The 26,778-nt window shown below is 43.7% G+C and overlaps 5 protein-coding genes across 5 annotated transcripts in view; 1 reads left to right on the forward strand and 4 right to left on the reverse strand.

The window, feature by feature from the left end:
• Nucleotides 1-26,778, reverse strand: part of LOC140315936 (membrane-spanning 4-domains subfamily A member 6C-like) — a 139,479-nt gene that overhangs the window by 104,485 nt on the left and 8,216 nt on the right. The window lies entirely within an intron of this gene.
• On the forward strand, nucleotides 4,957-15,739 carry LOC140315935 (uncharacterized). Its single transcript, XM_072393549.1, has 7 exons — nucleotides 4,957-5,149; nucleotides 5,901-6,095; nucleotides 6,819-6,938; nucleotides 8,308-8,364; nucleotides 8,547-8,795; nucleotides 12,554-12,676; nucleotides 15,348-15,739. The coding sequence occupies exons 2-7, from the start codon at nucleotides 5,919-5,921 to the stop codon at nucleotides 15,411-15,413; spliced, it is 792 nt and encodes a 263-aa protein (XP_072249650.1). The 5' UTR covers nucleotides 4,957-5,149; nucleotides 5,901-5,918; the 3' UTR covers nucleotides 15,414-15,739.
• LOC140315606 (uncharacterized) lies at nucleotides 15,993-17,369 on the reverse strand. The gene is made up of 5 exons (XM_072393217.1): nucleotides 17,180-17,369; nucleotides 16,987-17,097; nucleotides 16,850-16,906; nucleotides 16,620-16,784; nucleotides 15,993-16,538 (listed from the first exon to the last, which is right to left on the reverse strand). Exons 1-5 carry the CDS (start codon nucleotides 17,348-17,350, stop codon nucleotides 16,359-16,361), a joined length of 684 nt encoding a protein of 227 aa, XP_072249318.1. The 5' UTR covers nucleotides 17,351-17,369; the 3' UTR covers nucleotides 15,993-16,358.
• On the reverse strand, nucleotides 20,314-25,722 carry LOC140315820 (uncharacterized). The gene is made up of 7 exons (XM_072393396.1): nucleotides 25,515-25,722; nucleotides 25,295-25,405; nucleotides 21,027-21,083; nucleotides 20,750-20,920; nucleotides 20,525-20,669; nucleotides 20,458-20,489; nucleotides 20,314-20,397 (listed from the first exon to the last, which is right to left on the reverse strand). Exons 1-7 carry the CDS (start codon nucleotides 25,617-25,619, stop codon nucleotides 20,314-20,316), a joined length of 705 nt encoding a protein of 234 aa, XP_072249497.1. The 5' UTR covers nucleotides 25,620-25,722.
• On the reverse strand, nucleotides 22,267-24,721 carry LOC140315922 (tripartite motif-containing protein 16-like). The gene has a single exon (XM_072393534.1). The coding sequence runs from the start codon at nucleotides 24,580-24,582 to the stop codon at nucleotides 22,906-22,908; it is 1,677 nt and encodes a 558-aa protein (XP_072249635.1). The 5' UTR covers nucleotides 24,583-24,721; the 3' UTR covers nucleotides 22,267-22,905.

Genomic DNA, 26,778 nt, shown 5'->3' on the forward strand with positions numbered 1-26,778 from the left:
AGGAGCTCCTGAAAGCAGAGAAAAAACAGCTTAGCGAGCTGCTACTGGGCTAATAAATGTGTGTGAGAACATGCAACACCCATGGCACAGGACCTACATGATAACCCTGCTTAGTTATGAGTGTATAAGTGTACAGAGCCACAATCCACAGCCCCCCCAAGCAATCAGAAGCAGGCAGAGAGGGCCACAAGACCCAGGCCACCAGTAGCCCCCACAGAGCACAGAACCCAGGAAGCCCACCGCAGGGACAACCAGGCATCCACCCAGAAGGCTGCAGAGGAAGCCCCCGGACAGAGCCCCCATAAGCATAGGACAGAGCCCCCATAAGCATAGGGCAGAGGCCCCATAAGCATGGGACAGAGGCCCCATAAGCATGGGACAGAGGCCCCATAAGCATAGGACAGAGGCCCCATAAGCATGGGGCAGAGCCCCCATAAGCATAGGACAGAGGCCCATAAGCATAGGGCAGAGCCCCCATAAGCATAGGACAGAGCCCCCATAAGCATGGGACTGAGGCCCCATAAGCATGGGACAGAGCCCCCATAAGCATAGGGCAGAGGCCCATAAGCATGGGACAGAGCCCCCATAAGCATAGGACAGAGCCCCCATAAGCATAGGACAGAGCCCCCATAAGCATAGGACAGAGGCCCCATAAGCATAGGGCAGAGGCCCATAAGCATAGGGCAGAGCCCCCATAAGCATAGGACAGAGCCCCCATAAGCATAGGACTGAGGCCCCATAAGCATGGGACAGAGCCCCCATAAGCATAGGGCAGAGGCCCATAAGCATGGGACAGAGCCCCCATAAGCATAGGACAGAGCCCCCATAAGCATAGGACAGAGCCCCCATAAGCATAGGGCAGAGGCCCCATAAGCATGGGACAGAGCCCCCATAAGCATAGGGCAGAGGCCCATAAGCATAGGGCAGAGCCCCCATAAGCATAGGACAGAGCCCCCATAAGCATAGGACTGAGGCCCCATAAGCATGGGACAGAGCCCCCATAAGCATAGGGCAGAGGCCCATAAGCATGGGACAGAGCCCCCATAAGCATAGGACAGAGGCCCCATAAGCATAGGGCAGAGGCCCATAAGCATAGGGCAGAGCCCCCATAAGCATAGGACAGAGCCCCCATAAGCATAGGACAGAGCCCCCATAAGCATAGGACTGAGGCCCCATAAGCATGGGACAGAGCCCCCATAAGCATGGGACAGAGCCCCCATAAGCATGGGACAGAGCCCCCATAAGCATAGGGCAGAGGCCCATAAGCATGGGACAGAGCCCCCATAAGCATAGGACAGAGGCCCCATAAGCATAGGGCAGAGGCCCCATAAGCATGGGACAGAGGCCCCATAAGCATAGGACAGAGGCCCCATAAGCATAGGGCAGAGGCCCATAAGCATAGGGCAGAGGCCCCATAAGCATAGGGCAGAGGCCCATAAGCATAGGGCAGAGGCCCATAAGCATAGGGCAGAGCCCCCCGGGAGCCAGGGGCAACAGCTCCCCGACCCCGCCAGGCCCCAGCCGCCCAGACATGGCGTGTAAAAATAATTAAAATGAATAAAAACAAGCAACAGTCTGGATAAGTTAAAGGATATCCTGCAGATTTCATGCACAGACACATGAGAAAAGAAATGTTTTTAACCTGGATTTAAAAGTGTCTCCATTTGGTGACAGTTTAGTCTCCTCTGGCAGTTTGTTCCTCTTGTTTTCAGCATAAATAAACAGCTAAATGCTGCTTCTCCAGGTTTATTCTGGACTCTGGACTGGACCAGCTGACCCGAGTCCTTGGATCTCAGAGCTCTGCTGGGTTTAGATTCTCTGAACCTTCTCCTGAACCTCCCAGACACCTCAGGTCATCTGGATCCGGATTTTTATCAGTTCCGGAAGCCAGAGTAAAGACTTTAAACTGTGATGTGTTCAGATCTCTTAGTCCTGGTTAAAACTCCAGCAATGTGTTGCTAAATGCTGCTTCTCCAGGTTTAGTCTGGACTCTGGACTGGACCAGCTGACCCGAGTCCTTGGATCTCAGAGCTCTGCTGGGTTTAGATTCTCTGAACATGTCACAGATGTAAACCATCAGCAGGCTTTTAAAATCTCCTTACTGTGAGCCGCTGGAAACAGGCCGAAGGGGGGGGGTAGAATCCAACCGGCTGGAGGTGTGGAAGCGGAGAGACGGTGGATGAGCAGGCTGGGTGGAAAAGGAGCAGCAGGTTGGTGGATAGAGGTGAGCAGACAGGATCTCAGAGGGGAAGAGAGCCTGGAAAAGGCTGAATCTTTACAGATAAAGCGGCCTGATTACCACAGGAAATGGCAAAGACCGGCGCTCCTGCTGCTCCTAAAGTCTGGGTCTTAATGACTGTAGATGAAGCACAGGTGTGCCGGCAGGCAGCAACCAGACCTGCTTACCTCCAAACCAATCAGATCATGACAGTTTGTTCCAGGATGTGGTCCTAGATCAAATATGCGACACCTTTCAGTGCCTCACAGATTCCCATCACTCTGAGAAGAACATCCTGGCCACGACGGGCCGGTTGGAGGTGTGTAAAGTCCTCTCCAGCACATCAGAAATGGGGTTTCAGTCTGTTCCAGCTCATCTCTCAGGCTTCCTGAAGCACAGTTTGAGCCCAGTGAATCCTTGGAAAACACTCCTGCTGTCAGGGAAGAGAAGAAATCGTGTTTTTATCCACTGATGGCGTGATGTGTGGCTCTCCTGCCGGCGTTTTTACATCACTGTGAACGCTCAGCGCTTAGTTATGAAACACCAGGAGCATCTGACATGCATTAGCTGCTTTCTGTTCTCTGTTTAGTGAACTTAAGGAGAATAAAACACATGATTCATTTCGTGGTGTGATGAAACATGATCTGTAGAGTTTTCCTGAATCTCGTCTTTTTACTTACTTTAAACTGAGATCACTTCCTGTCTTTTCTAAATGTGGTTATTTACGCATGCATTCAGTTAGCTTTGCTCCCTTGGTTTGCTTTATTATCTCTCATTTTAACACTTAAGAGCCTTGTTTCTTGTGCATTCTCTTTGCTTTAGTTTCTGGGTGTTATTTTCCCATAGATGTCCGCAGTTGCCCTTATATCCTGATCTCAGCGTTACCAGCTGTTTGCAGCTAATCATTACAAGCCCTCATTCATCTAACTGCCCCTCCTTGTGCAAATATTTGCTGGTATTTCATGTTCAGCGTCACATTAGCATGAAAAACCTGCATCGGCTCAGTTCGGAGTTGGTTTTGATCTCCCTGCTTCTGCAGTGCTGTTGATTTCATTTTGTCAATAAAGTTCTGTTTGGTTTCTTCCGCATTTTGCCATGAAATGTAACAAAAGAAGCATTTTGTCACAGCTATTTCATGAATAGTTTTTGATTAAGATACCAGAAACATACAAAAACTGCAGTTACATCAGCTCACCTGAAAGAATAAACACTGAAAAACATGCATATGTTGGAAATGTATACATTAAATGCACTGTGCTGCTAATAGAGGGGCTGATTACTGTTACTTTAATGTCAAAGAACTTGAGAAGTGAAATATTCTTAAAAGCAGCATGTTTTGAGTGATCTTAGTCAAAGTCAGATCTATTTTTAGCACATTTCATGCTCAAAACAATTCAAAGTGCTTTACATACAATAAAAGAACTGCAGCAGGGAGCAGAAAAAGCATTAAAAATATGTAAAAGTAATGTAAAAATAATTAAAATGAATAAAAACAAGCAACAGTCTGGATAAGTTAAAGGATATCCTGCAGATTTCATGCACAGACACATGAGAAAAGAAATGTTTTTAACCTGGATTTAAAAATGTCTCCATTTGGTGACAGTTTAATCTCCTCTGGCAGTTTGTTCCACTTGTTTTCAGCATAAATAAACAGCTAAATGCTGCTTCTCCAGGTTTAGTCTGGACTCTGGACTGGACCAGCTGACCCGAGTCCTTGGATCTCAGAGCTCTGCTGGGTTTAGATTCTCTGAACCTTCTCCTGAACCTCCCAGACCCCTCAGGTCATCTGGATCCGGATTTTCATCAGTTCTGGAAGCCAGAGTAAAGACTTTAAACTGTGATGTGTTCAGATCTCTTAGTCCTGGTTAAAACTCCAGCAATGTGTTGCTAAATACTGCTTCTCCAGGTTTAGTCTGGACTCTGGACTGGACCAGCTGACCCGAGTCCTTGGATCTCAGAGCTCTGCTGGGTTTAGATTCTCTGAACATGTCACAGATGTAAACCATCTGCAGGCTTTTAAAATCTCTTCTGTGACTGACTGGAAGCCAGAGTAAAGACTTTAAAGCTGGTGTGATGTGTTCAGATCTCTTAGTTCTGGTTAAAACTCCAGCAGCAGCATCTGGATGAGCTGCAGATGTTTGATGCTCTTTTTGGGAAGTCCTTTACAGTGATGGAGTCTGCTGGAGATGAATGCATGGATGAGCTTCTCCTGGTCTTTTTTGGGAGAGAAAACCTTTAATTCTGATGTTTCTGAGTCTGTAAAAAGCTGCCTTAGTGGCTGCTGAAAGTCAGTTAATAACATAAATGAAATGAAGCCCTTTAATAGGAAGCTGGATTAGACAAACAAAGCTTTCATTCTTCCGTCCGGATTGTTCCTGCTTCGCAGGTTTGGCTTCTTGCTTTTAAGATTCGTCCCGTGTGTCTGATCTGGTTCACTGTTTCAGCCAGCTGCTGCCCCCCCAACCTGTGATCTGTGCTGTGTGGTTGTGCAACATCGAGATCAATCAGCGTGAGTCATCAGTTCCTCGACTTTAAGGTTATTTTGGGACAGGATTATTCGGTAATGCAGTCTTTGTACATTCAAAAGTGGGGATTTTGTTGCTATTTTTGCTTTTAAATCTGTTCTGATGTTTCTGTTCAATAAGAAATGATTATATTAGATAAAAAGGAGTATGTTTGTTTTCCCTTTGATCGATTTCCGGCCTCCCTTTCTCTGTTACAGACTGCTTGGCCGTGACGTTTTATGCTCATTTATCACTGTCTGTTTACCCGAGTTTACTCTTTATGGCTTCCTGGTTGGAGGAGGTACTTCGCAGACTTTGGCTGGCCGTATAATTCTCCTTCCTCACTCTTCCAAAACCAGAACTGCGCGCCAAAGGCTTGGTCTGATTCTTTTTCCACTGGATTTTAAAAGATTTTTGGCCCCAACAGGTGAGTTTTTTTTGTCGTGTTGCTCATAAAATAGCTAACGTGGCTCATTATACTCGTGTAAATTCATCCATTTAAACTATTCAGTGTGGACCAGTTTCTTTAAAAGTCAGAAAGGGAAGAGCAACAATACATCCGGATCTTTAAGAAGGGACTGTCTCTACTGAAATTACACAGAAAATCAGTCGGTCAGGTGCATTTTCACAGTGTTCTGAGGTGTCAGCACAGTACTCTTAAACCCAAAAGTCTCAGGGATTATCTTTAAGGAACTATAATTCCTTCAGACTGTGGTTATAAATTAAAGGATGGATCTCTTCTTTCTGCTCCCTTTGTACCTGCAACCGAGACTCACCAGAGGTGGGACGTAATGGAAAATGCAAAGAAAAAACACGATGTTTCTCACATTTAATTGGACTTTTATCTCATTGCATACCGTATAATCCCAGGTTTGTCTTGTCAACTTGATTTAACCTTTCAATATACACTCATTTGTACATTTTGGGCTGGTGCTGAGGTAACAAAACGCAAATATGTTATTTCAAAAAGGTGATTTTAGTCATGATTTGAGTCACAGACGGGCAGATGATCTCCATTTGTTTCAGGTAACCATCAAACTGTTTAAAGACACTGTTCCTCCTGAAGAAGATTCAGAGGGATTTGCACATTTCTCCTGTCAGTAAACAGTTTAAATAATCTGGGGAAAGCCCAAGCTTCAGCAGAACTCATTCAGCGTGTGCCGTCTTTTCTGCTTCAGCCTCCAGGAGAAGGCAGGATGTCTGCGACCATGAGCAAAGCCGACGGGGTCACCGTGTTCACTTTGAACACTGACCCACAAAGTTTTTGCCCTCCTTTGTGCCAGATCTTCAAAGCCCTTTGCTACAGCCGAGTGTGCTGCTCAGTTTCTCAGCACCTCAGGAGCGTCCTGAGAACATCTCTGTCGGTACTCGGGGTGAGTTGCAGCCTTCAGTGCTTCCAGCACACGCCTATACTAACAAAATAATGATATATGTACTCTTTAATCAGTGCTTCTTCTGGTTTAAACAGTGAATAGATAATAAGTAATAGTGGAAACTGCCTGTAGTAAAGTGAGAGATGCAGGGGGTCCAGAAGCATCACGCTGGTCAGGAGGTGTACAGAGAACAAGTTGACTTTTATTAACTCAACAAACCTTTTAACAAAGGGAAAATGGGGTCATAAAAACATACCCCCTTCCCAACAGACATATATACTCTGATAGGCCTCCTCTCCAGTTCAAATGAGCCTATCAGAGCAGATCTGGGGACATCATTAACAATGAAATCACACATATCTTAATTTGTTTATGCCAACAAATACAAATGAACTCCTGCATAATAAATAAAGATATAATAATAATATAATAAAATGTTAATTAACTGAAAATATTTCCACCAATCACAACAATCCCCACCTGTTTCTGGTCTCCATAAAGGGAGACCTATAGAGGCCCAGATGCACACAGGACCGGAGAGACCAGGTGACAAATCCCATTGTTTCACATTTACAATCTGACCCAGCATCCAGTGAGAAGGTCAGCACTTCCTCCCACTGCCCCTGACTTGGAGCTTCAGGTGTTGTGTTCAATATCTATGAAACCAGCAGCCAAATATGACAATATAACAGTATGTTTTGGGCCATTTTTTGTCTGTCACAGGCTTTGCAGATCATGATTGGATCCTTCAACATTGGGCTCGGGGCAATCCTCCGTAGCAGCAATTCGGGCGTTTCGTGGGTATTAAATCGGACTGAGTTTCCTTATTGGTTGGGAGCGTTGGTAAGCAAGCTGATGCTGGATTTGATTTTTCATTCTTTCATGGTTTATTTTGTTTTAGAACAAAAGATTTGCAGTTTTATTGCTTATCTGATTGACTCACGAAACACAAGTTGGGAGTTTACATGTAAAATAACGCTGTTTATGAATAATTCCACCTGGATTTTAGGTGTCTGCTGGGTTTCTGCTCTCCTCATTTGACAATATCAGTAATGTTAGCTTCACTGGGCTCAATATGTAATAATATATTACAGTATTTTATATTTATATTAGTATTTTTTGCAGGCAGAGAATGTTTTTTTATGCTCTTTCGAATAAAACTCTATTGAAAATGCTTGTAAACTGTTTTTGTTGCTCTATATAGACGTATAGGGGGTATAATTTGTTCCATGTATGCTGCAGACTTTGCAGATTTTGCTGAATCAACGATCTGTTAAATTATAATCCCAGATGCTTGGTCCGTACAGCTGTTATGCTCCGACTTCTGTTACTTTAGAAGAGCTAAACAGCTGATCCTGATGTGGAAAAGTGTTTAAATGGCACATTTAGTGACAGTCCGTACCGGTTATTATACCAGTTCACAAGCTGCTGGGAGTTAACTGTTGGACATTTCAGACTGAAACAATAGATCCAGTTTAAATGTAATTAAAAATGTTTATCGCTGGGTTTATAATGCTTGTTATGAGCCATTTTATATGAACTTATACGACCCTTTCAGTGGGAGGACGTGTTGACATTTTAACAGCTCCTAATGTACCAGAAGACTGTGTTATAAATCAACCGCAGTGTTTTAAAATCAACTCTCTGATGGACAGGAAGCCGTGTAGGGAGCTCAGGGTGGAGGGTTATGATCCACTTTTCTGGTCTTAGTGATGACTCAAGCAGCAGCTGAAGCTGTCTGATCCACACTGCTGAGATGACTGTTACAGTTCAGGTCTGAGTCCATGATAACACCCAGATTTCTGGCTTAGTTTGTGGTTTTTAGCCTTACAGACTGAAGTTGAACTCTTCCTTGGAGTGAAAGGCAATTTCCTCTATTTTGTCTTGTTTAACTGAGCAAAGACAAAATTCTGGATCATCCAATTGTTCATTTGTTAAAGGGATTTAACGCTTATAAGTGATTTTAATCCCCGGGGGACATGGTGATGTAGCTTTGTGTGTTATCCACGACTGTAAATGTAAATCTAGAAAAAAAAAGAGGCCCCAGAATTGAACCCTGAGGAACTCCACATGCCATTTTTGTCCAACCAGACGTGTGATTAGTCATAGATGCAGAAAGTCCCATCCAGTTTTGTGGAGCAGCATAGTGTGGTTAACACTATCAAATGTCAGCTGAATGAAACCTAATTTAGTTTTTTCCTCTTTTGTACAGTTCATTGCATTTGGCGTCCTGTGCATTCTGTCTGAGAGGTACCCAAGTCGATGTCTGGTGAGTGGGACATCTTTTATTCACTCTCCATATTCTCATCTCCTACAGCTTATAGCGTAAAAGGTTAAACCAGCTGTTGGCCTCTTATTCTACAATCGAACTATATGTAAATATAAAAACCCCTTTTTGTAAACTTTCCAGCAAATCTTTTAAAATTGGTTCTATGTTATCTTGTATTTTAGGTCTTCCTCAATGTGATGATGAGCCTGGCTGGAGTTGCTTTTGCCATTACAGCCATTGTGATGTACAGCATTTATATATCACAAATCGATGTAGGAAACATGTGCAATGACTACAGGTACAACTACTACGGGTCCTACGGCTCCAGGTACAACAGACGTATAACACCAACACCAACACCAACACCTTATGCTGCGAATGAGATCCTGCAGGAGAAGGAGAAATGCAATCAGGGCAAAATGGCGATTTTGGTGAGTTTAAGAAAGACAAATTGAAAAACAACGTGAAAAACGATGAAAATGAAGCACTTTGCACATCAGAAGTGACATAAATTCATACTGCTGTTAGTCGGTAACATTTTACTTCAGTGGGGGCATAACAATAAAGAGCAGTTTCAGGGTTAAATAGACTTGGTTATGGAGCGAAAACAGAGTTTTGTTACTTGTATCGCCATATTTTGTTCATATTTTTGGTTTTAAAGCTCTTAACGGCCTCACCCCGTCGTATTTATCTGAGCTTTTAACTGTCTGTAACCCTGGCAGAGCTCTGAGGTCAACAAATCAACTTTAGCTGGAAGTGTTCAGGTTAAAATACAAACCCTGGGGTGCCCCCAGGCTCTGGAATAAGCTCCCCCCCCCGAGATGCATCTTATTTCTGACCTGGGCCTCTTTAAATCAGGGCTAAAAACCTACTTATTTCAGATGGCTTTTAATACCCAGTAGTATGGTGACACTTTTATATTATCTTATTCAATTTTGCTGTATTTTATTGCGTTTACTGTTATTTTATTGTTTTGTACTTATTCTTTTCTTTATTTATTATCTGCTGTAAAGCACTTTGGTTACACTGAAATGGATTGTTGTAAAGGGCTGAATAAATAAATTACATTTATATTTGAAGCTGTCACAGACACTGCAAGCAGAGGGGAAAGTGGTTAACAGGGTTTACTGAGTCGAAGTGGTGATTGTAGATCATGGTTAGGAGGGTTGAGAGGAACGATTATTCCACTAGTGGTTGCTGGTTTGTCCTTACGGTGTTCGGAGGGGAGTCCAGGTAGGAGGGGGCTGCTGGCTGTGGAACTGCGGCTCTGAGGCAGCGGTGGGGCGAGCAGGAAGTGCAGCGGAAGGCAGTGACTGATCCAGGCACGAGCAACAATTCAATTCAACTTTATTTATAAAGCGCCAGATTACAACAAATGTCATCTCAAGGCACTTAAGTAATAAAGTCCAATTCAAGCCAATTGGAATTCAATTCATTGTAATTATAATCCAATTAATTCATATGGAGCCAATTCAAAAATAATATCCAAGCTAAGGAAACCAACAGATTGGACCGAAACTTGTCTTCAGTCCAATCTCCCGTCCTGAGCCTGAGGGACTGTGGAAAGGAACGACTCCCTTTAACAGGAAGAAACCTCTGGCAGAACCAGAACCAGGAACAAACCTCTGGCAGAACCAGAACCAGGAAGGAACCTCTGGCAGAACCAGAACCAGGAAGAAACCTCTGGCAGAACCAGACTCAGGAAGAAACATCTGGCAGAACCAGACTCAGGAAGAAACCTCTGGCAGAACCAGAACCAAGAAGAAACCTCTGGCAGAACCAGAACCAGGAAGAAACCTCTGGCAGAACCAGGAAGAAACCTCTGGCAGAACCAGAACCAGGAAGAAACCTCTGGCAGAACCAGAACCAGGAAGAAACCTCTGGCAGAACCAGGAAGAAACCTCTGGCAGAACCAGGAGGAAACCTCTGGCAGAACCAGAACCAGGAAGAAACCTCTGGCAGAACCAGACTCAGGAAGAAACCTCTGGCAGAACCAGAACCAGGAAGAAACCTCTGGCAGAACCAGACTCAGGAAGAAACCTCTGGCAGAACCAGGAAGAAACCTCTGGCAGAACCAGAACCAGGAAGAAACCTCTGGCAGAACCAGAACCAGGAAGAAACCTCTGGCAGAACCAGGAAGAAACCTCTGGCAGAACCAGGAGGAAACCTCTGGCAGAACCAGAACCAGGAAGAAACCTCTGGCAGAACCAGACTCAGGAAGAAACCTCTGGCAGAACCAGAACCAGGAAGAAACCTCTGGCAGAACCAGACTCAGGAAGAAACCTCTGGCAGAACCAGGAAGAAACCTCTGGCAGAACCAGAACCAGGAAGAAACCTCTGGCAGAACCAGACTCAGGAAGAAACCTCTGGCAGAACCAGAACCAGGAAGAAACCACTGGCAGAACCAGAACCAGGAAGAAACCTCTGGCAGAACCAAACTCAGGAAGAAACCTCTGGCAGAACCAGAACCAGGAAGAAACCTCTGGCAGAACCAGACTCAGGAAGAAACCTCTGGCAGAACCAGACTCAGGAAGAAACCTCTGGCAGAACCAGGAAGAAACCTCTGGCAGAACCAGAACCAGGAAGAAACCTCTGGCAGAACCAGAACCAGGAAGAAACCTCTGGCAGAACCAGACTCAGGAAGAAACCTCTGGCAGAACCAGAACCAGGAAGAAACCTCTGGCAGAACCAGAACCAGGAAGGGTGTCCATCCGCCTCGACCAGCTGGGGTTTGAGAAGACAGAAAAGAGGGAAAAGAGGGGGGAAAAACACCATAACACCATTCAAAGGATACCTGCTGGAACAGGGAAACACAAGTTAATAACCACAATAATGTCACATGTACATAAAATCATTTGAGAAATTAAACAGGAGGAAAAAAGAGAGCAAAGTGAGGAAAGGTGTGACAGATGAGGTCAACATGAGCTCAGAGCTCAGGCGACGGGATCAGATAGAACCAGGGGAGGGAGCCGTAATTACCAATCAGGAAGTGAGATAATCGGGCGAAGACTGGAGCTCCTGCAGATCCTGAGGAAGGGTGTTCTGACGAGGGAAGATGAAGTCCAGGTGGGACGGGTGGAGGGATCCAGCCCCAGACTCCCAGGAAACCTGCACCGCCCTCATTAAGACTCAGAAAGCATGACCGGGACAGAATCTATGAATCCAAGTGCAAGTACAAATCAAATCTACAAGTAAAGATCACATTTATCATCACAAATCAAAGCTTTCGGTGAAATCTGGCGATTCTTGTTGCTACGGCCTCATAAAATTAAAAATAACGCATCGGCTCAATGAGACCATACCATATAAGGACGCCACACCATGTCTGCAAAAAGAAAAGATTTATTAAAAGGAAAAAGAGTTAATGGTTAACCCATAAAGTTATGAACCAAAGAGAGATGGAGACCCGGCTAAAAGGAACAAAAAGGGGAAACAGGGGCCGTCGCACCCGGCGTTTTCCCCTGAAAAAAACAACAAATATAACCTGAAACAGGACCACCGGTGGTCTCCAACTCAAACTAAAATAAGAATAAAACTCTGCCGTGTAAGACAGATGAATAATAAGGAGAAAAAACTATTTAATCAAAAGAAAGCAAACTATGAGGCTGCTGCCCCCAGAGTGAGACGCCGCGGCCTCCCTCCTCTCCCTCTTTATCCTCCACCTGATGCTTAATCGTCTACTGGCCAGAGGAAGGAAGGAGTGGCCAGGTGGGCCATTACCTGGCTCCCTACAGTGTTTGGTTGGTGAGTCACACTGAGCATCTTAATCAGGTCTTTAGGTGGACATGTAGGTGGCAGCAGAAGCTCAGTACTTACAAAACGAACATCTATTTTCAGACTTGAAGGTGTTTTCACATATTCAGCCGTGGCGATACAAGTAATAGCAATTATTCTCTATTTCAGGTCCATATTTGGGACTTTATGCAGACTTTTTATGGTATTTACATTTTGCACAGCGTGTAAAACTTTGGAAAAGCTTCAGTTCATTCACGAGAACCGGAAACATCCAACATCCTCTGAGCCATTAAAAGGTGCCTTAGAACCTTTGGTAGAGCTTTCAAAATACAGCATTCTCCGCTGTTTTTAACAGGGATTTAGCTGAAACAGCCAAGTAGGAACAAATTCTACCGATTTTCACTAGAACGGCAGCAAACAAGACGTGGAAACTCTGCTGTTTGTGTCCTGGCAGATGCTCCTGAGAGGCCTGAATGGTGTCCTTATCCTCTTATCCGTCCTGGAACTCTGTGTCGCCATCAGCTCCGTTGTCTTGGGGATCAAGGCTCTGAGGAGCGCTGGGAAGGAACACAACAAGGTGCAGTTTGGATAAATATTAAACCTGATAGGTTCCCAAACCACTGTAGCTGAAAACATGCACGTTTTCTGTGTTGAAACAATTCCTCAGATGGACGGTTTGTGCCTCATCTGTCATTTTTACCAAAGATATTTCTCAACATTTGTTTACACCAACACAGTGAATTGGTAATAAAAAGTAGCCTGGATACATATTCAAACTGAGCATTTTACTACGCACCTGCTTGCTTTTAACTCGAGTGACAAGCAACTCACATAATCTTTTTTTTGTGCATTTCTTTTTACTTACAGGTTCTCTGAAATGTCCTTTCTGTGTCTCTAATAATAAGATATTAACTGTAGGGTGGTAGCAGGTTGGGGGTTATATTTAGTCAGACATGCACTATATGGCCAAAAGTATTGGCTCATCTGCCTTTACACACACATGAACTTAAGTGACATCCCATTGTTAATCCAAAGGGTTTAATATGAAGTCGGCCCACCTTTTGCAGCTTTAACAGCTTCAACTCTTCTGGGAAAGCTTTCCACAAGGTTCAGGAGTGTGTTTGTGGGAGTTTTTGACCATTCTTCAGACACTGATGTTGGACAGAAGGTCTGGCTCACAGTCTCTGCTCTAATTCATCCCAAAGGTGTTCCATCGGGTTGAGGTCAGGACTCTTTATGGACCTGGTGTGCAGTCCTGTTGGAGCAGGAAGGGTCCATCCCCCAAACTGTTTCCACAGAGTTGGGAGCATGAAATGGTCCAAAATCTCTTGGTGTGCTGAAGCATTCAGAGTTCCTTTCACTGGAACTAAGGGGCCAAGCCCAGCTCCTGAAGAACAACCCCACACCATAATCCCCCCGCCACCAAACTTTACACTCGGCACAATGCAGTCAGACAAGTACCGTTCCCCTGGCAACCGCCAAACCCAGACTCCTCCATCAGGTTGTTAGATGAAGAAGCGTGATTGGTCCCTCCAGAGAACGCGTCTCCACTGCTCTGGAGTCCAGTGGCGGCAGCTTTACACCACTGCATCAGATCCAAGTCCCTGATGTTAGCTACAAAGAGCTTAATGGAACGGCTCCATCTACTTGAATGCTCTTGCAAAGGCTTCTGTCCCAACTGGGTCCCTCCGTTGGTCCCAGGATTGTCGTCTAGCAGCTCCTACACCACGCCTAAGACAATCCAAACTCTGTTCATGTGTCGTCCCACGATGGTGGAATGACCTACCGAGCGCTACCAGAACAGGGGCGTCCCTGTCTATCTTCAAGAAGCTCCTGAAAACCCAGCTCTTCAGAGAGCATCTCCTATCCCAGCACTTACCTTGTACTTCCCTCCCCCCTCTATCTCTGCACTTTATCTTTCTGCACTTCCTTCTATGCCTGCACCCTATCTCTACTCTGTCCCCTCTGACAGAGTCGGACTCCTGGGTTCCTTCTATGTAGCTTATTGTTAGCTTGTTATAAAGCTGTTATATCTTCATTTGTAAGTCTCTTTGGATAAAAGCGTCTGCTGAATACAGAAACAGAAACTCTATGCTTGACAGAGTAGTTCATAACACATTGTTCTGCAGTTATTTCAGTTTTACTCTGACTTTAAGGTCAATATTGAGAATCCTGGCACCCAAAAGAAAATCCTCGGTGCAAGTAGGACCCGAAAATTAGCCAAAATTCTACAAGAAAAGGTCACATTTTGTCTAAAAATGGATTTGTCAACCAACATTTCACAATGATGTGGTTGATGATGCGCCTTTGTGACAACATCTGCACTTAAATGAACCAAATAACTGCTAAAACGTGAATAATAAAGTCTTTCTGCACTTCCTTCTATGCCTGCACCCTATCTCTACTCTGTCCCCTCTGACAGAGTCGGACTCCTGGGTTCCTTCTATGTAGCTTATTGTTAGCTTTTTATAAAGCTGTTATATCTTCATTTGTAAGTCGCTTTGGATAAAAGCGTCTGATAAATACAGAAACACTGCATCCGACTCTTTGCATTGCACCTGGTGATGTATGGCTTGGATGCAGTTACCATGGAAACCCATTCAATGAAGCTCTCTACGCACTGTTCTTGAGCTGATCTGAAGGCCTCATGAAGTTTGGAGGTCTGTAGCGATCGACTCTGCAGAAAGTCGGCGACCTCTGACCCCGCTCTGTCATTTTACCTGGCCGAACACTTCCTGGCTGAGCTGCTGTCGTTCCCAATCGCTTCCCCTCTGCTATAATCCCACTGACAGCTGACTGGGGAATATTTAGTAACGAGGAAATGTCACGGCTGGATGACACGCCATGCACAGGTGGCATCCTGTCACGGCACCACGCTGGAACCCACTGAGCTCCAGAGAGCGACCCGTTCTTTCCCAGAGGTTTGTAGAAGCAGTCTGCATACCGAGGTGCTTGGATTCATACACCTGTGGCCTGAATTTAATTATTTAGATGGGTGAGTGGATACTTTTGGCGCTATAGTGTGTATATATATAAGAGTTTGCCATCAGTGGCACAAGTGCTTGTCAGATTTTAAAGCTACAAGTCTTTAATGATGTAAAACTAAAGCAGGAAGCGCTCAGCCACTTTGAAGAATCCTTCCTCCTCAGGCTGATTCTACAGTGCACCAATTTACTTAAAGTATGTTGACGTTTTTAATGAGTTAACACTTTCTTTCATGAGTTCACACCATTTCTTTTCTTCTTTAGAGCCCCGATGACCCAGAACTCTACAAAGCACTGTTGGAGGAAGTCACCACAAAGCCTGCAGCCTGAACGTCTTTGTTTGATATCACTCTGCTCATATATTAACGCATATTGTCCAGGAAACTGTTGGAGAGTCCTGTGAAGTCTCTGTAAAACCTCGCTGCAGCTCTACATCTTTTTCTTGCCCATTCGTTGAGTGAACACCCCCATCTTTCAACCTTTTCTATCAGCAACCGTAATCAGATACTTTAGCTTCAAACAAAATCGCCTCCAGTGTCTAATATTTCATAATCTAATGATCTAAATTGAATATAGTTCATTTTTAAACCTGTTTTAATTGGTTTTCTGATGCCTTAATGTGCCTTAAGATAAATGACAGCATGTTGAAAATTAAATGAACGTATCAAAACAATCCACTTGCATAGTTTCTTCTTTCTTTTTTTGTACATTATGTGAAACTTTAAAAGCTGACTTGGAATCAGTGACGTTCTTGGTGTGTAAACACGATTAGTTGAAGTGATAAAGGATATTAATTTAAGTGATTTATCCTATGAATTAGGGATTTCTTTAAGCCTTTACATCAGTCCCTTTGAACAGACTTTCTTGAGCTTTTCTAAACCTTTTCCCTCGGACCAAAAATGTATTAAATTGATGAAATCTACCTTGATTCTACTGTTTTTATACAGTATGAGTCACATGGTTCAGTCCTGCCCATCATATCCTCTACAGAGCGTCAAACATCATTGCATCTTCGCTTTCCAGGCAATGCAATACCATAAAATACCTTTTATTCACGTGACTCCGAACTGTCGAAGAACAGATTTAATTAGCAGTTATTAACTAAAATCACAGGATTTGAATTTGATTGACTCAGATCACAAAGACATATGTGTACTGCACACTATGTTTGGGAGAAATGATTTTAAGCACCAGTTTGTGCTGTGAGGACTTCCTTCAACAATGATTGGTGGTTGTAATTGTTCAGTGTGAATCATTGTAAAGCTGTTAATGGAGTTAAACGTGGTGGGATACCACTTCAACTTCTGTAACCACTGTTTTATGTGGACTGTGAGTCTGTGTTTCCTTCCTCCTGCAGCACAGAGCCCCGATGCCTGAAACAATGAGACTGACGCAGACGCACAGCTGCAGGACCAACAGGACGATCAGGGTAACATCCATGCCTATCAGCAGTCTCTGACAGATGAGACAGAAAGGTTCAAATTAAGACTCAAACTCTTGAAAATGAATGCTCTGCGTACTTTAAAGCAAGCTCACCTGAGCATAAAATGCCACAAGACTGCAATTGTCACCAAAATCACGAGCCCTGCTGTTGTCACACATCCAGAGGATGGAGGAATCCGACAGGTCGAGGGCATACAGGACAAGGCCGACAACTGCGAAGATCGATCCAGCCATGTTCATAAACGCAGCAAAGCCCACCTAGGAGGAGACGTGACATCATTCCTGTGACTGTACTGAGTACCTCAGCTTCGGTGTTTACTCACCATGCAGGCGGAGGGGTACATGCCAGCAAGAACTGACACGATTCCAGCTGCGATGAACTGAAGGGAGGACAACAAACAGCCCATCAAAATGAAGAAAACATTCAGTTATTGGGGATTTATTAGGGAGTTATTTTCACCGCGGCTCCCAGCCAATACGCTGCTCCCAAATAAGTCAAATCCCCAGGATGCGTGCTCATCCGTCCTGGACCGAGTCCGATGGTGAACAAGCCCACCATGATCTGCACAGTCTGTAAAAGATGCAAAAACAACGTAAACACATTGTGTTCCTCTTGAACAACGCGGCGTTTTAATGAGTTAGACTCCTCCCACCCCAAGAGCTCCAACTGCACTGCAGCCCATCATCGCTTTGTTCACCGAGCAGCACGCTGGACTGTAGCAGAGAGCTTTGAGGAGCTCGCAAATTGGTGGTAAGAGGCTCTTGTTGTCGATCGCCATGGTAACCAAAGTCAATCCCTTGTCCTTAACAACAGAGGTGGACATCTTTTACACCTGCAACAGAGAACGGGAGGCTGGATTCATAGAGTGAAGCTGTATCTGATCAGGAAGGTTAAATGAAATGAAAGTAGAAAAAGCTGTTCCTGGGAAACAGAAGCGAGAATGCTGATGAAGCTGAATATGAACAGCTGACCGTGCTAAAAAAAAAACAAAAAAAAGGGGAAAACCTTTAGATTTTATGAGAAAACCAGCTGCTGACGTCTTGGTTGAAGGAATTTGAAGTTTAAATGACAATAGTGGAATGATTTCAAGCTATTGGAAGAACTACCGATAGATCCGACTGAAGAATTGAAGAAAAGTCTTTTTCATGTTTGTGAAACTGAAACAAAATTGGCTTAATATTAGAAAAAGCTGAACCATTTGGTAATAGCTGAAAGTCCTGTGACCCGTTTAAAGTTTGAATGGTGTCTCCAGCTGAAAGTATGCGGTTGGAAAGAGGAAGAAGAGTTGAAAGCATTTCCCAGAATGAGGAGAATGTTTTAATTAAAGTTAAATATTTTAAAAAGTATAAAAGTTAGAAATACCAAAAGTCAAGGCCGGAATCTCTTGAAATAGCTGGAGGTTTGGGATCAAAAAAGTTGAAAGTATGCAGGAGTAGTAACGTGAGAATTAAATTAAATGTTCCACTTAATCAAATTAGAGTTTAATTTTGTTTAAAAGACAAATGTTTTCTTGTAATCTTTATATTTCCTCCAAAATGCAGGTGAAGCATTGATTTGTTAGAATAAAAATCAGTTTTTTTCCATTTAAAAGGAATATCTCATACAATATTTCCTATAGTTTACATAAAAAGTATGATAAGTTTGGACAAAAAGGAGCAATCAAGGTCTCCAACAACTACAATGCAGTTCAACATAGCTGTACAATAAGAGTAAAACCAGAAAGAATACACATAAATGTTTTCTTTTGCAGGCAGTGAACATACAAATTAAAATTCCATTCAGTTCAGAGCCAAACAACAGATAAAAAACTATAAATCCTCAGAAATGTGGCAGATAACTTACCTGATGTGTTGTCTCAGATTCTCTGAAACTGTCTGACTTCCCAGTTGTGAGTGCATGCAGCAGCAACTCAACTGGCACTTCAAAGTAAAAGTAAAACATCTTATTTCCTTCCTTAAAGGTTGGTCCATTGAAATGTAAAAAGATCGAGATCCGCGTATATCCATATAACGGAGTGAACGGGGCTTAGAGGATGCAGCCTCTAAATAAGGCATTATCTGTCTTTATTTCACCAATACTTTAAGAAGAATGACTGAATGAACGTGTGCTATAGCTCTGTTAGCTCATAGCTGCTGTGTTGTTGTTATTGGCGGCTATCGGGGGGCTTTCTACACACTCGTCTACTGGGATGACGTCATCGACGCGCGCTGCTTATTTACGTAGTAATCTTCACTTAAAAGGCCAATAAAACAGTAAAAAATGTCTTTACTTCTTGTTTTTCTTCTTTGAAATGAATGCATTCGTGATTTCCTTCTGGTAGGAATAGGTTTACACTTATTTTTAATCTAAAATTACATTTATATTACAACAGAGATGGTAAATTCCCCAGAAAAGGCATCAATCTTGTATATATTCCTTCGTCAAAGAGCTCTGTAACGTGCAGTTTTATCACTCGTGTGATAATAAATGTTATTTTATTCTATCACTGGTTTATTGTAAAGAATTCCAGGTACCAACGCCTCAAATGTGGACATAAAACAGAGACTATTCTGTTTATCGTATTTTGGCTTTCAGACTAAAAGCAGACACTATTTTTTTGGCCAGCCTTAATAAATGCACAGATACAGACCAGATAACCAAGGGTTGTATCTTGGTGATAGAAACAAAAAGTCAAAAGCAGCACTCTGGAAATCAGGATCCGCTGGGATTGACTTTTATTTTTACATCTACAAAACTCAGCAAACAGTCCAATCTTCAAGCGAATACCCCAATATACACTAATATATGATATATGATACACTAATCTCACAATTCGATACAATTTAATACACATTATTTTCTGACAGATTTTAAAGGGACAGTGCGATTTGACATGAATCATTGCTGATTGGACGGTGGTTCAACCTTTGAACCAGAAGAACAACACAACTAGACAAACGGAAACAAACAAACATGTGACAAACGTGTCTTCAGACTCATGTTTATGTTGTGAATATTACATCATCAACCTGCTTGTTTTACTTGCTAAATACCATAAACACAAATCCAAATTCTCTAATCACAAACCATCTTTTTTCATTTTTGAGAAGGAGCTCAAACAATAAATTACAACAATCCTACATTCTATAAACAGGAAAGCCATAAAAACCACTGAGCTATGCACTTTTTTATCACTGTTTTCTATGATGTGAACCCTCCTGGCATTGTTTTGTATTATGTTAATGTTTTGTGTTTTCACTAATTGCAACAGCTGACTATTGTTTATGTTTAAGCATTTAGCATTTTATCCAAAGCGACTTACAGGTAGGCAGATAGGGTAAGGGGGCCTTGCCTAAGGACCCCTACTGGAGGTAATACCTTTTATGCAGGGGATTTGAACCCAGGTCACCCACATGAAAGGTGGGAATCATACCAATCTTACACTATCCAGCCCCCACTTTTCAATAAAGTTTGTTAAAAAAAAAGTTGATACTCGCGACTGAAAAATCGATACTTTACCGGGAAACAAAATATCGATATATATCGCGGTATCGATAATCGCTCAGCCCTAGTCGGCAACAAGAAATCAGGTAGGTCACAAACGATGAAAAGTTTTACATGGAGGCAGTAACACAATCTGGCAAAGGTGAGCCTGCTGGAGAGGCTTATATGCAGCAGGGCTCGTGAGCTGAAGCTGACTTTGCAGGTGAGTGCAGTTGGAGTGGAGGTTGGAGTGGAAAATAACTGGGCTAGAGGGACAGGTGGGGAGACTGGAAGGATGAACTGTGACACCGATGGGTTTTCTATTCATGCATCACGGGTTTTAGCTCCAGGACTGATCAGGAAGACATCTTTGAACTGTTCCAGCTCCTCTTCCTCATCCATATCACCCTGATGACACAAAAAAACGTGCTCGGTCATAAGGACAGACATGATAATCATGAATGGTACAATGTGAGCTTTACACCTCATGACAAACTGTTCTAACAGAGGAAAGAGGAAATACAATCTGATTTACTGTGCATTGTCATGGTGCTGCCTACCTCTTCCTCATTCATCCCACCGATCAGAAACCTGATGCCCAGAACAGCAAAACGAATGCAGACAAACAGCAGAAGAACAGCCAGGACGATCAATGTGTTGTCCATGGATGTCAGTAAACTCTGGTGGGTGGAGGAGAAATAAAGCTTTTATGCAGTGGAATTCATAAACTGCTGTTTAAAGTGTTGCTGTGTCTGCTTACCTGAGCGAACCGGGCCACATTCCTGCAGCTGTCGTCGTAAACGGCAGCATTGTACAGGCCGCGGTCGCATATCCAAAGCAGGGAGGCGTCTCCCAGGTCTATGACATACAGCACAATGCCAGTGATGGCGAGGATCGCACAAGCGATGTTCATGAACACAGAGAAGCCCATCTAAGAGATAAGATTCAAGCCATTAAACTTAGATTTAAGCAGAAGTTGATGCTGTTCTGCGTTTTAAAGCTGAGGCACGGTGTGTATGTCGTTTAGTTTTACTCACCAGGCAGGAAGAAGGGAATTGTCCAGCCAAAATGGACATGATTCCAGTTACAATGAACTGGTGAGAGGGGAGAAGATGCTGTGTTAGTAGCTGTCATAAAAAAACTGGAAAAGAGGCAAAGAAAAGAATCTTAAACACAAACAGAAATATCCATAGTTTTGTTCATTCCGAAGAACAAAAAAATTGAATAAACAAAATTACATGAAAGCATTTTAAACATTTTTGGCTGCCTTTGCCTGCTCATTTCCTGAAAAGTTTGGAGGGGACTGTGGGGGGGGGGGGGGGGGGGGGGGGGGCAAAAGTCTATGATACACTCTCATTTCTTTATGCATTTCCCAGTAAACTGAAAATAAAAATCTATTGAAATGGTCAAACATGAATAAAGAATATGAGGCAGAAACAGAGTTTTTTCTCAGTTCTCAGCAGCTTTAAAGTGAATCTCTGCTCTGAGCTCCTTTATTCTCCAACTCAGCCTGAACCCTCTGAGACCAGCTTTCTGTCATTTCTTTAAGGAGTCTTCAGGAATAGTTCTCCAGGCTTCTTGAAGGACATCCCAAAGCTCTTCTTTGGATGTGGGCTGCCTTTTGTTCCGTTCTCTGTCAGATGATCCCACACTGCTTCAATAATGTTGAGGTCCGGGCTCTGGGGAGGATTCATCCCTCCATAAGACCTGTTGCCACTGATTTTCAGTCCACTTCTTGTGTCATTTGGCACAGCTCAGCCTTTTCTCCCTGTTTCCCTTCCTTAAGAACGGCTTCTTGACAGCCACCCTTCCATGGAGCCCATTTCTGATGAGGCTTGGGCCAACAGTAGATGGATCAGCTGAAGGTCCAGATGCATCTCTCAGGTCCTGTCAGGTCACAGCTGGATTTTTTCCTCTTTCTTAAGGACATCACTTTCAGATCCTGTTCATCTGCTGTAGATAGTTTTTTAGGCCTGACACTTCTTCTTTTGTCCTCCACTTGTCCAGTTTCCTCAAATGTTTTAAGGACACACTGCACACCATGCTGAGATATGCCAAGTTTTCAGCTAATAGCTCTTTCTGGAAGTTCTCATCGGTTCTCGTGTTGTTTTTATCATCTGAGGAAAATGTTTCTTTGCTGTTAAAGAAGAAACGTCAGAACAACAGAGCTCACAGAATAACAACTAATCATCTGAAGCATGTGGATCAAATCTTTCTGAGTGAGAAACGGAGGAAAGAAAAATTCAAAGAAAACTGGACTCATTTCTCTGAGATGAAGCTGTTTTATTGAAGAAAGTCAAATATTTTCTGCTCTGAACATGAACTCTGAACTTTGTGCTGTTACAGGAAAACTGCCTCAGTTATACCCTCACATCAGTTTGACATTTTCTCCGTCAGATTTCACACAAACACTGAAATGAAGACAAAAGAAAACACTTTCCTTCAAAGTGGTATTTGCTGTGAAAATCTTCACTGGTTCTCACATTAAAGCTGATGAAGGATCTCCTGATTCCTGCTGATCCTGGAAATGACCGTTTCTGAGCACCTCAGAACAGACTTCCTCATCTGTCGGTTGATTTAGAAAACAGCAGCAATATTTGATCTCTGAAACTAATCAAAGTCAGTGTATCTCCAGAATAATTTTACATTTACAGAGTGATGAGATGTGAACAGAGTCTGTGATAAAGGAAGGTCTGCTGATCTCTCTGTTGGGCTCCATGAAGTGGAAGAGAAACAACAACATACAGACACATCAACACAAGCATCCAACTAACATTTAGAGCTCAGAGAAGTTTAGATTTTCATGTGGAGAAACATTTCTGTGAATAAAACTCATCATTAGCAGTGATATCCTCCATGGCTGCACAAACCCAGGAAAAAGCAGCAAATAAACAGCAAAGAGCTGACAGGATACCTTTATTCCACTTCACACAACTCTGCTGTGGCTCCATAATAACCATAAACCCAAAGTCCAGCATAGAGCGGCTGAGTGAATGTGGTCTGGACTCTGTGGAGCAGAGTCATGGCTCCAGAGACGCTGTAGAAGGACAGAATACCTGCTCTGTGATCCAGGTACACTCCGACTCTGGAGGATACAGGACCTGAGATGGAGGTTTCCTTGTTGTTGTACATAAATCTATAACTGTCTGGGTAACAATGTAATGCCAAAGATTTGTCATTATAACCAAATCCACATTCATCCCCACCTCCTGCTCTGCTGATGTTCTTGTAGGCGACTGCTACAGCAACATACCCCCCCCCTCTGCTCTCCACCTCCCAGTAACAACGTCCAGTCAGACTCTCTCTGCTCAGGACCTGAAAATATTCAGTGAATCTGTCTGGATGATCAGAATAAGACTGAGTTTGTTCCATTAAAGTCACTTTTCTGTTCCCCTCTGACAGGAACAGATGTCTGTTTGCTGTGTTTGGATCCAGTGTGATTTCACATGAATATTTTAAGAATCCAGCTCTGCTCTTTGGTGGTTCTGGCAGTAAAACATCCACCTCAGAGACTCTCAGGGAGATGTTGGTCCATTCCTCCCTCAGGATGTCCTGTAGTTTCTCTCTGAGCTCTGACACAGCTGCTGTCACAGCCTCAAAGTGCCTCAGAGGACGGATCTTGATGCTGGATGAGGGTGTAGACTCCCTGAGTGCTGACACTGAGGGGCAGTTGTGTAGAAACTGGATGTGATCCTCTGTGTGTGAGAGCTGCTGCAGCTCAGCATCTTTCCTCTTCAGCTCAGTGATCTCCTGCTCCAGCTTCTCCTGAAGCTCTTTGACTCGACTCACTTCAGTTTCCTGCTGGGATCTGATCTGCTGCTTCACCTCAGAGCTTCTTTTCTGGAGGAGACGGATCAGCTCAGTGAAGATCTTCTCACTGTGCTCCACTGTTTTATCAGCAGACTGATTGATGGCCTCCACCTCCTGCTGAAGCAGCTTCACATCTTTCTCTCGGTCCTGGACTCTCTGCTGGATTTGCTGTCGACTCCCCTCCAGCTCTCTCTGCCTCTCAGTCCTTTCTGCTGCAGCTGACACTGTGTCGTGGCCTTTATGTTCCTCCACAGAGCAGAGATAACAGATAGACTTCTGATCAGTGCGGCAGAACATCTTCTTCACCTCATCGTGACCAGAGCAGATGTTCTCCTGGAGGTTCTTGGAGGGTTCCACCAGCTTGTGTTTCTTTAATGGAGCCACATCATAATGAGGCTGAAGGTGTTTCTCACAGTAAGAGGCCAGACAGACTAAACAGGACTTAAAGGCTTTCAGTTTTCTTCCAGAGCAGAAATCACAGGCCACATCTTCAGCTCCAGCATAGCAGTGATCAGCAGGAGCAGCTTGGAGTCCAGTCTTCTTCAGCTGCTCCACTAAATCAGCTAACATGGTGTTCTTCCCCAGGACAGGCCTCGGTATGAATGTCTGCCTGCACTGAGGGCAGCTGTGGATTCCCTTGTGATCCTCTCCATCCCAGTGGGATTTAATACAGTTCATACAGTAGCTGTGTCCACAGTGAAGAGTCACTGGATCCTTCAGCAGATCCAAACAGATCGAACAAGAGATGCTTTCTCGGTCCAGCTGAGCTCCTGTCTGCGCCATTTCTCCTCTCAGCAGCAGTGACTCAGTGAGTTTCACTTCCTCAAAGCTGAAACTAGTCTGAGCTCTGATCTACAAATCATGTTTCGGTGCAGAGAACAGAGCCTGTCAGTTCACCAGGTGCTGGTTACACTCATCATCAGCCTGCAGATCTGCAGGGGAGGGAACAAGGAAACATGTGGGTAGAGCGGAGCTGTGAGAGCAGGAAGTGTGTTGAAGCTGTTTCACACCAGTCTTCATGGTTAAGATACGAGCTGATTCTTCTTTTAGTCCCTGTCTGTCAAACTGTGTTTTCTTTGCTGTTTTTCATAGATGCAACTAAAGAAATGGGAACAAATTATGTGTCTTTGTGACAGGCTGCTGGTAACAAAGTGCCTAAAGATCCAGTTTAAAATGGCTTCTTTGCTAAGTTGTCTGTTCTGTGTCGACAAAACACTGGTTCATCCCTTGAGTTAGGAGCCTTTTTTCTGCCTGAATGGTTCAAAGGTCAGAGTTAAGTGGCTTAGCAAAGAAAAAAACACATCAGGTACAAGGACTAGACTGAAAGTGAGTGAAAAAGCAGCCAATATATACATATATACATTAATCTACATACATTCTTAAGTTTAAGGCAGCTACATTTGGACAGAGATTGAGTTCAAAATGAAAAACTGCTTTGAAAATCTCTCCAACAGTTAGCAAATGAGAAACAGAACTCAGAACATTATAATTTTACCACAGTACCCAGCCAGTAAGCAGCTCCCAGGCTGGTAAAGTCCCCGGGATGTGTGCTTGTTCGTCCCGGCCCGAGTCCGATGTTAAGGAGGCCCACCATGATCTGGACAGTCTGCAACATATTCACAGCCTTTACACCTCAGCGTCTTTGACAGGAGCCTCTATCAACTTATTAACAGCTGCAGGTGAAAGGTGAAGACATGTCTTATAACTCCTCTCACCCCCAGAGCTGCAGTTACACAGGTCAGCACCTGCCGTCGGTGCACAGAGCCGCTGCTCGGACTGCAGCAAACAGACTTCAGGATCCAGTGCAGTGGTGGAAACATGCTCCCTTCTTTTTAGATGGCAGTTAACAGGTATCTCTTCACAGTCCTGCACTTCTTTTGGTGCAGCGGTGATAATAAATGGTTTGGAGCTGAGGTTGAAGCTCTTAAGTCCCCTGTTTTGTTCTGCATGTGGAGGGTGGATGTTTGTAAAGGAGCATGAGTCAGAGTAGGAATGTCTCCCTCTTTGGCAGCTGTGAACAGTCCAGATCCAGAGAAACAATCCTATCAAATCCAAATATGTGGATGTTTACCAGCCATGGTTATTCAACAAGGAGGCAAGATTGTACTTAATGTTCCCTGCTTGAAAATATGCCAAAGAGGCTTCAGCTGCAAAAGCACAATTTATTCCAGTTTTTATTGTATTTTGAGTTGAATTCTTTTCTCTTTGCTTATTAGCTTTTGTCACATGTTCACCCAATGCTTACCCCTCTCTCTTTCTCTCAGACCACACCTTTTTGTTGGGTTTTAATCCCTAAAAGCATGCATTACTCAGATCTTACGAAGCAACTGTTTCTTTGTAAAGTTTCTGTCATTATATGAAGAATTCTCCAGAATATAAACCTTATTTCCACGAAAAGCAGACCACGGAACATGAAATCAAGGGTATGGTCTGTCCATGACCTCTTTGGTACACGTCAAGGAAGGAAGGGGCTGAATTATTTCCGATTAATAAAGGATTAATTAATCAAATTAAAAAGACAGAGTGCAGATAGATACTTTCAGTTGTCATATGCACAGCTAAATAAACTGTTTTCAGCCTGGATTTAAACAGATTTCAGGCCTGTCTCACATCTTCTGGAGGACTGCTCCAGACTTTAGGAGCATAAAGCTGAAAGGCAGCCTCAGCTTGTTTAGTCCTGACTCTGGGCACCAGCAGGAGACGCCTCCCTGAGGTCCTCAGAGTCCCAGCTGGTTCATATGGCTCCAACATGTCAGAGATGTACAGGAGCAGAGCTGTTTTAAAGTCTATTCTCAGAACTGTTTTAAAGTCTATTCTCTGAGCGACAGGAAGCCAGTGCAGAGACCTGAGATCTGGACTAATATGGTCGTATTTCCTGGTTCTAGTCAGGACTCGAGCAGCAGAGTTCTGGATGTCCTGCAGCTGTCTTACGGCCCGTTTAGAGCCCAGTGAGCAGCCGTTACAGTAGTCCAACCTGCT

The sequence above is a fragment of the Leuresthes tenuis genome, unplaced genomic scaffold (assembly GCF_036924035.1).
Source record: "Leuresthes tenuis unplaced genomic scaffold, fLeuTen1.0.hap1 SCAF_10, whole genome shotgun sequence".
In the NCBI taxonomy this organism is placed as follows: Eukaryota; Metazoa; Chordata; class Actinopteri; order Atheriniformes; family Atherinopsidae; genus Leuresthes; species Leuresthes tenuis.

What these genes read in the sequence shown, in the direction of transcription:
- LOC140315935 (XM_072393549.1), top strand. Translation starts at nt 5,919, where the DNA reads ATGTCTGCGACCATGAGCAAAGCCGACGGGGTCACCGTGTTCACTTTG. An exon ending in CTTATTGGTTGGGAGCGTTG is followed by an intron (nt 6,939 to 8,307) that starts GTAAGCAAGCTG and finishes TCTTTTGTACAG; the next exon opens with TTCATTGCATTTGGCGTCCT. An exon ending in AGGGCAAAATGGCGATTTTG is followed by an intron (nt 8,796 to 12,553) that starts GTGAGTTTAAGA and finishes GTGTCCTGGCAG; the next exon opens with ATGCTCCTGAGAGGCCTGAA.
- LOC140315606 (XM_072393217.1), bottom strand. Translation starts at nt 17,350, where the DNA reads ATGTCCACCTCTGTTGTTAAGGACAAGGGATTGACTTTGGTTACCATG. An exon ending in CGTATTGGCTGGGAGCCGCG is followed by an intron (nt 16,907 to 16,986) that starts GTGAAAATAACT and finishes TCCTCCCTTCAG; the next exon opens with TTCATCGCAGCTGGAATCGT. An exon ending in TTGTGGCATTTTATGCTCAG is followed by an intron (nt 16,539 to 16,619) that starts GTGAGCTTGCTT and finishes CTCATCTGTCAG; the next exon opens with AGACTGCTGATAGGCATGGA.
- LOC140315922 (XM_072393534.1), bottom strand. Translation starts at nt 24,582, where the DNA reads ATGGCGCAGACAGGAGCTCAGCTGGACCGAGAAAGCATCTCTTGTTCG.
- LOC140315820 (XM_072393396.1), bottom strand. Translation starts at nt 25,619, where the DNA reads ATGTTTCCACCACTGCACTGGATCCTGAAGTCTGTTTGCTGCAGTCCG. An exon ending in CTTACTGGCTGGGTACTGTG is followed by an intron (nt 21,084 to 25,294) that starts GTAAAATTATAA and finishes CCCTCTCACCAG; the next exon opens with TTCATTGTAACTGGAATCAT. An exon ending in TGAGGTGTAAAGCTCACATT is followed by an intron (nt 20,398 to 20,457) that starts GTACCATTCATG and finishes TTGTGTCATCAG; the next exon opens with GGTGATATGGATGAGGAAGA.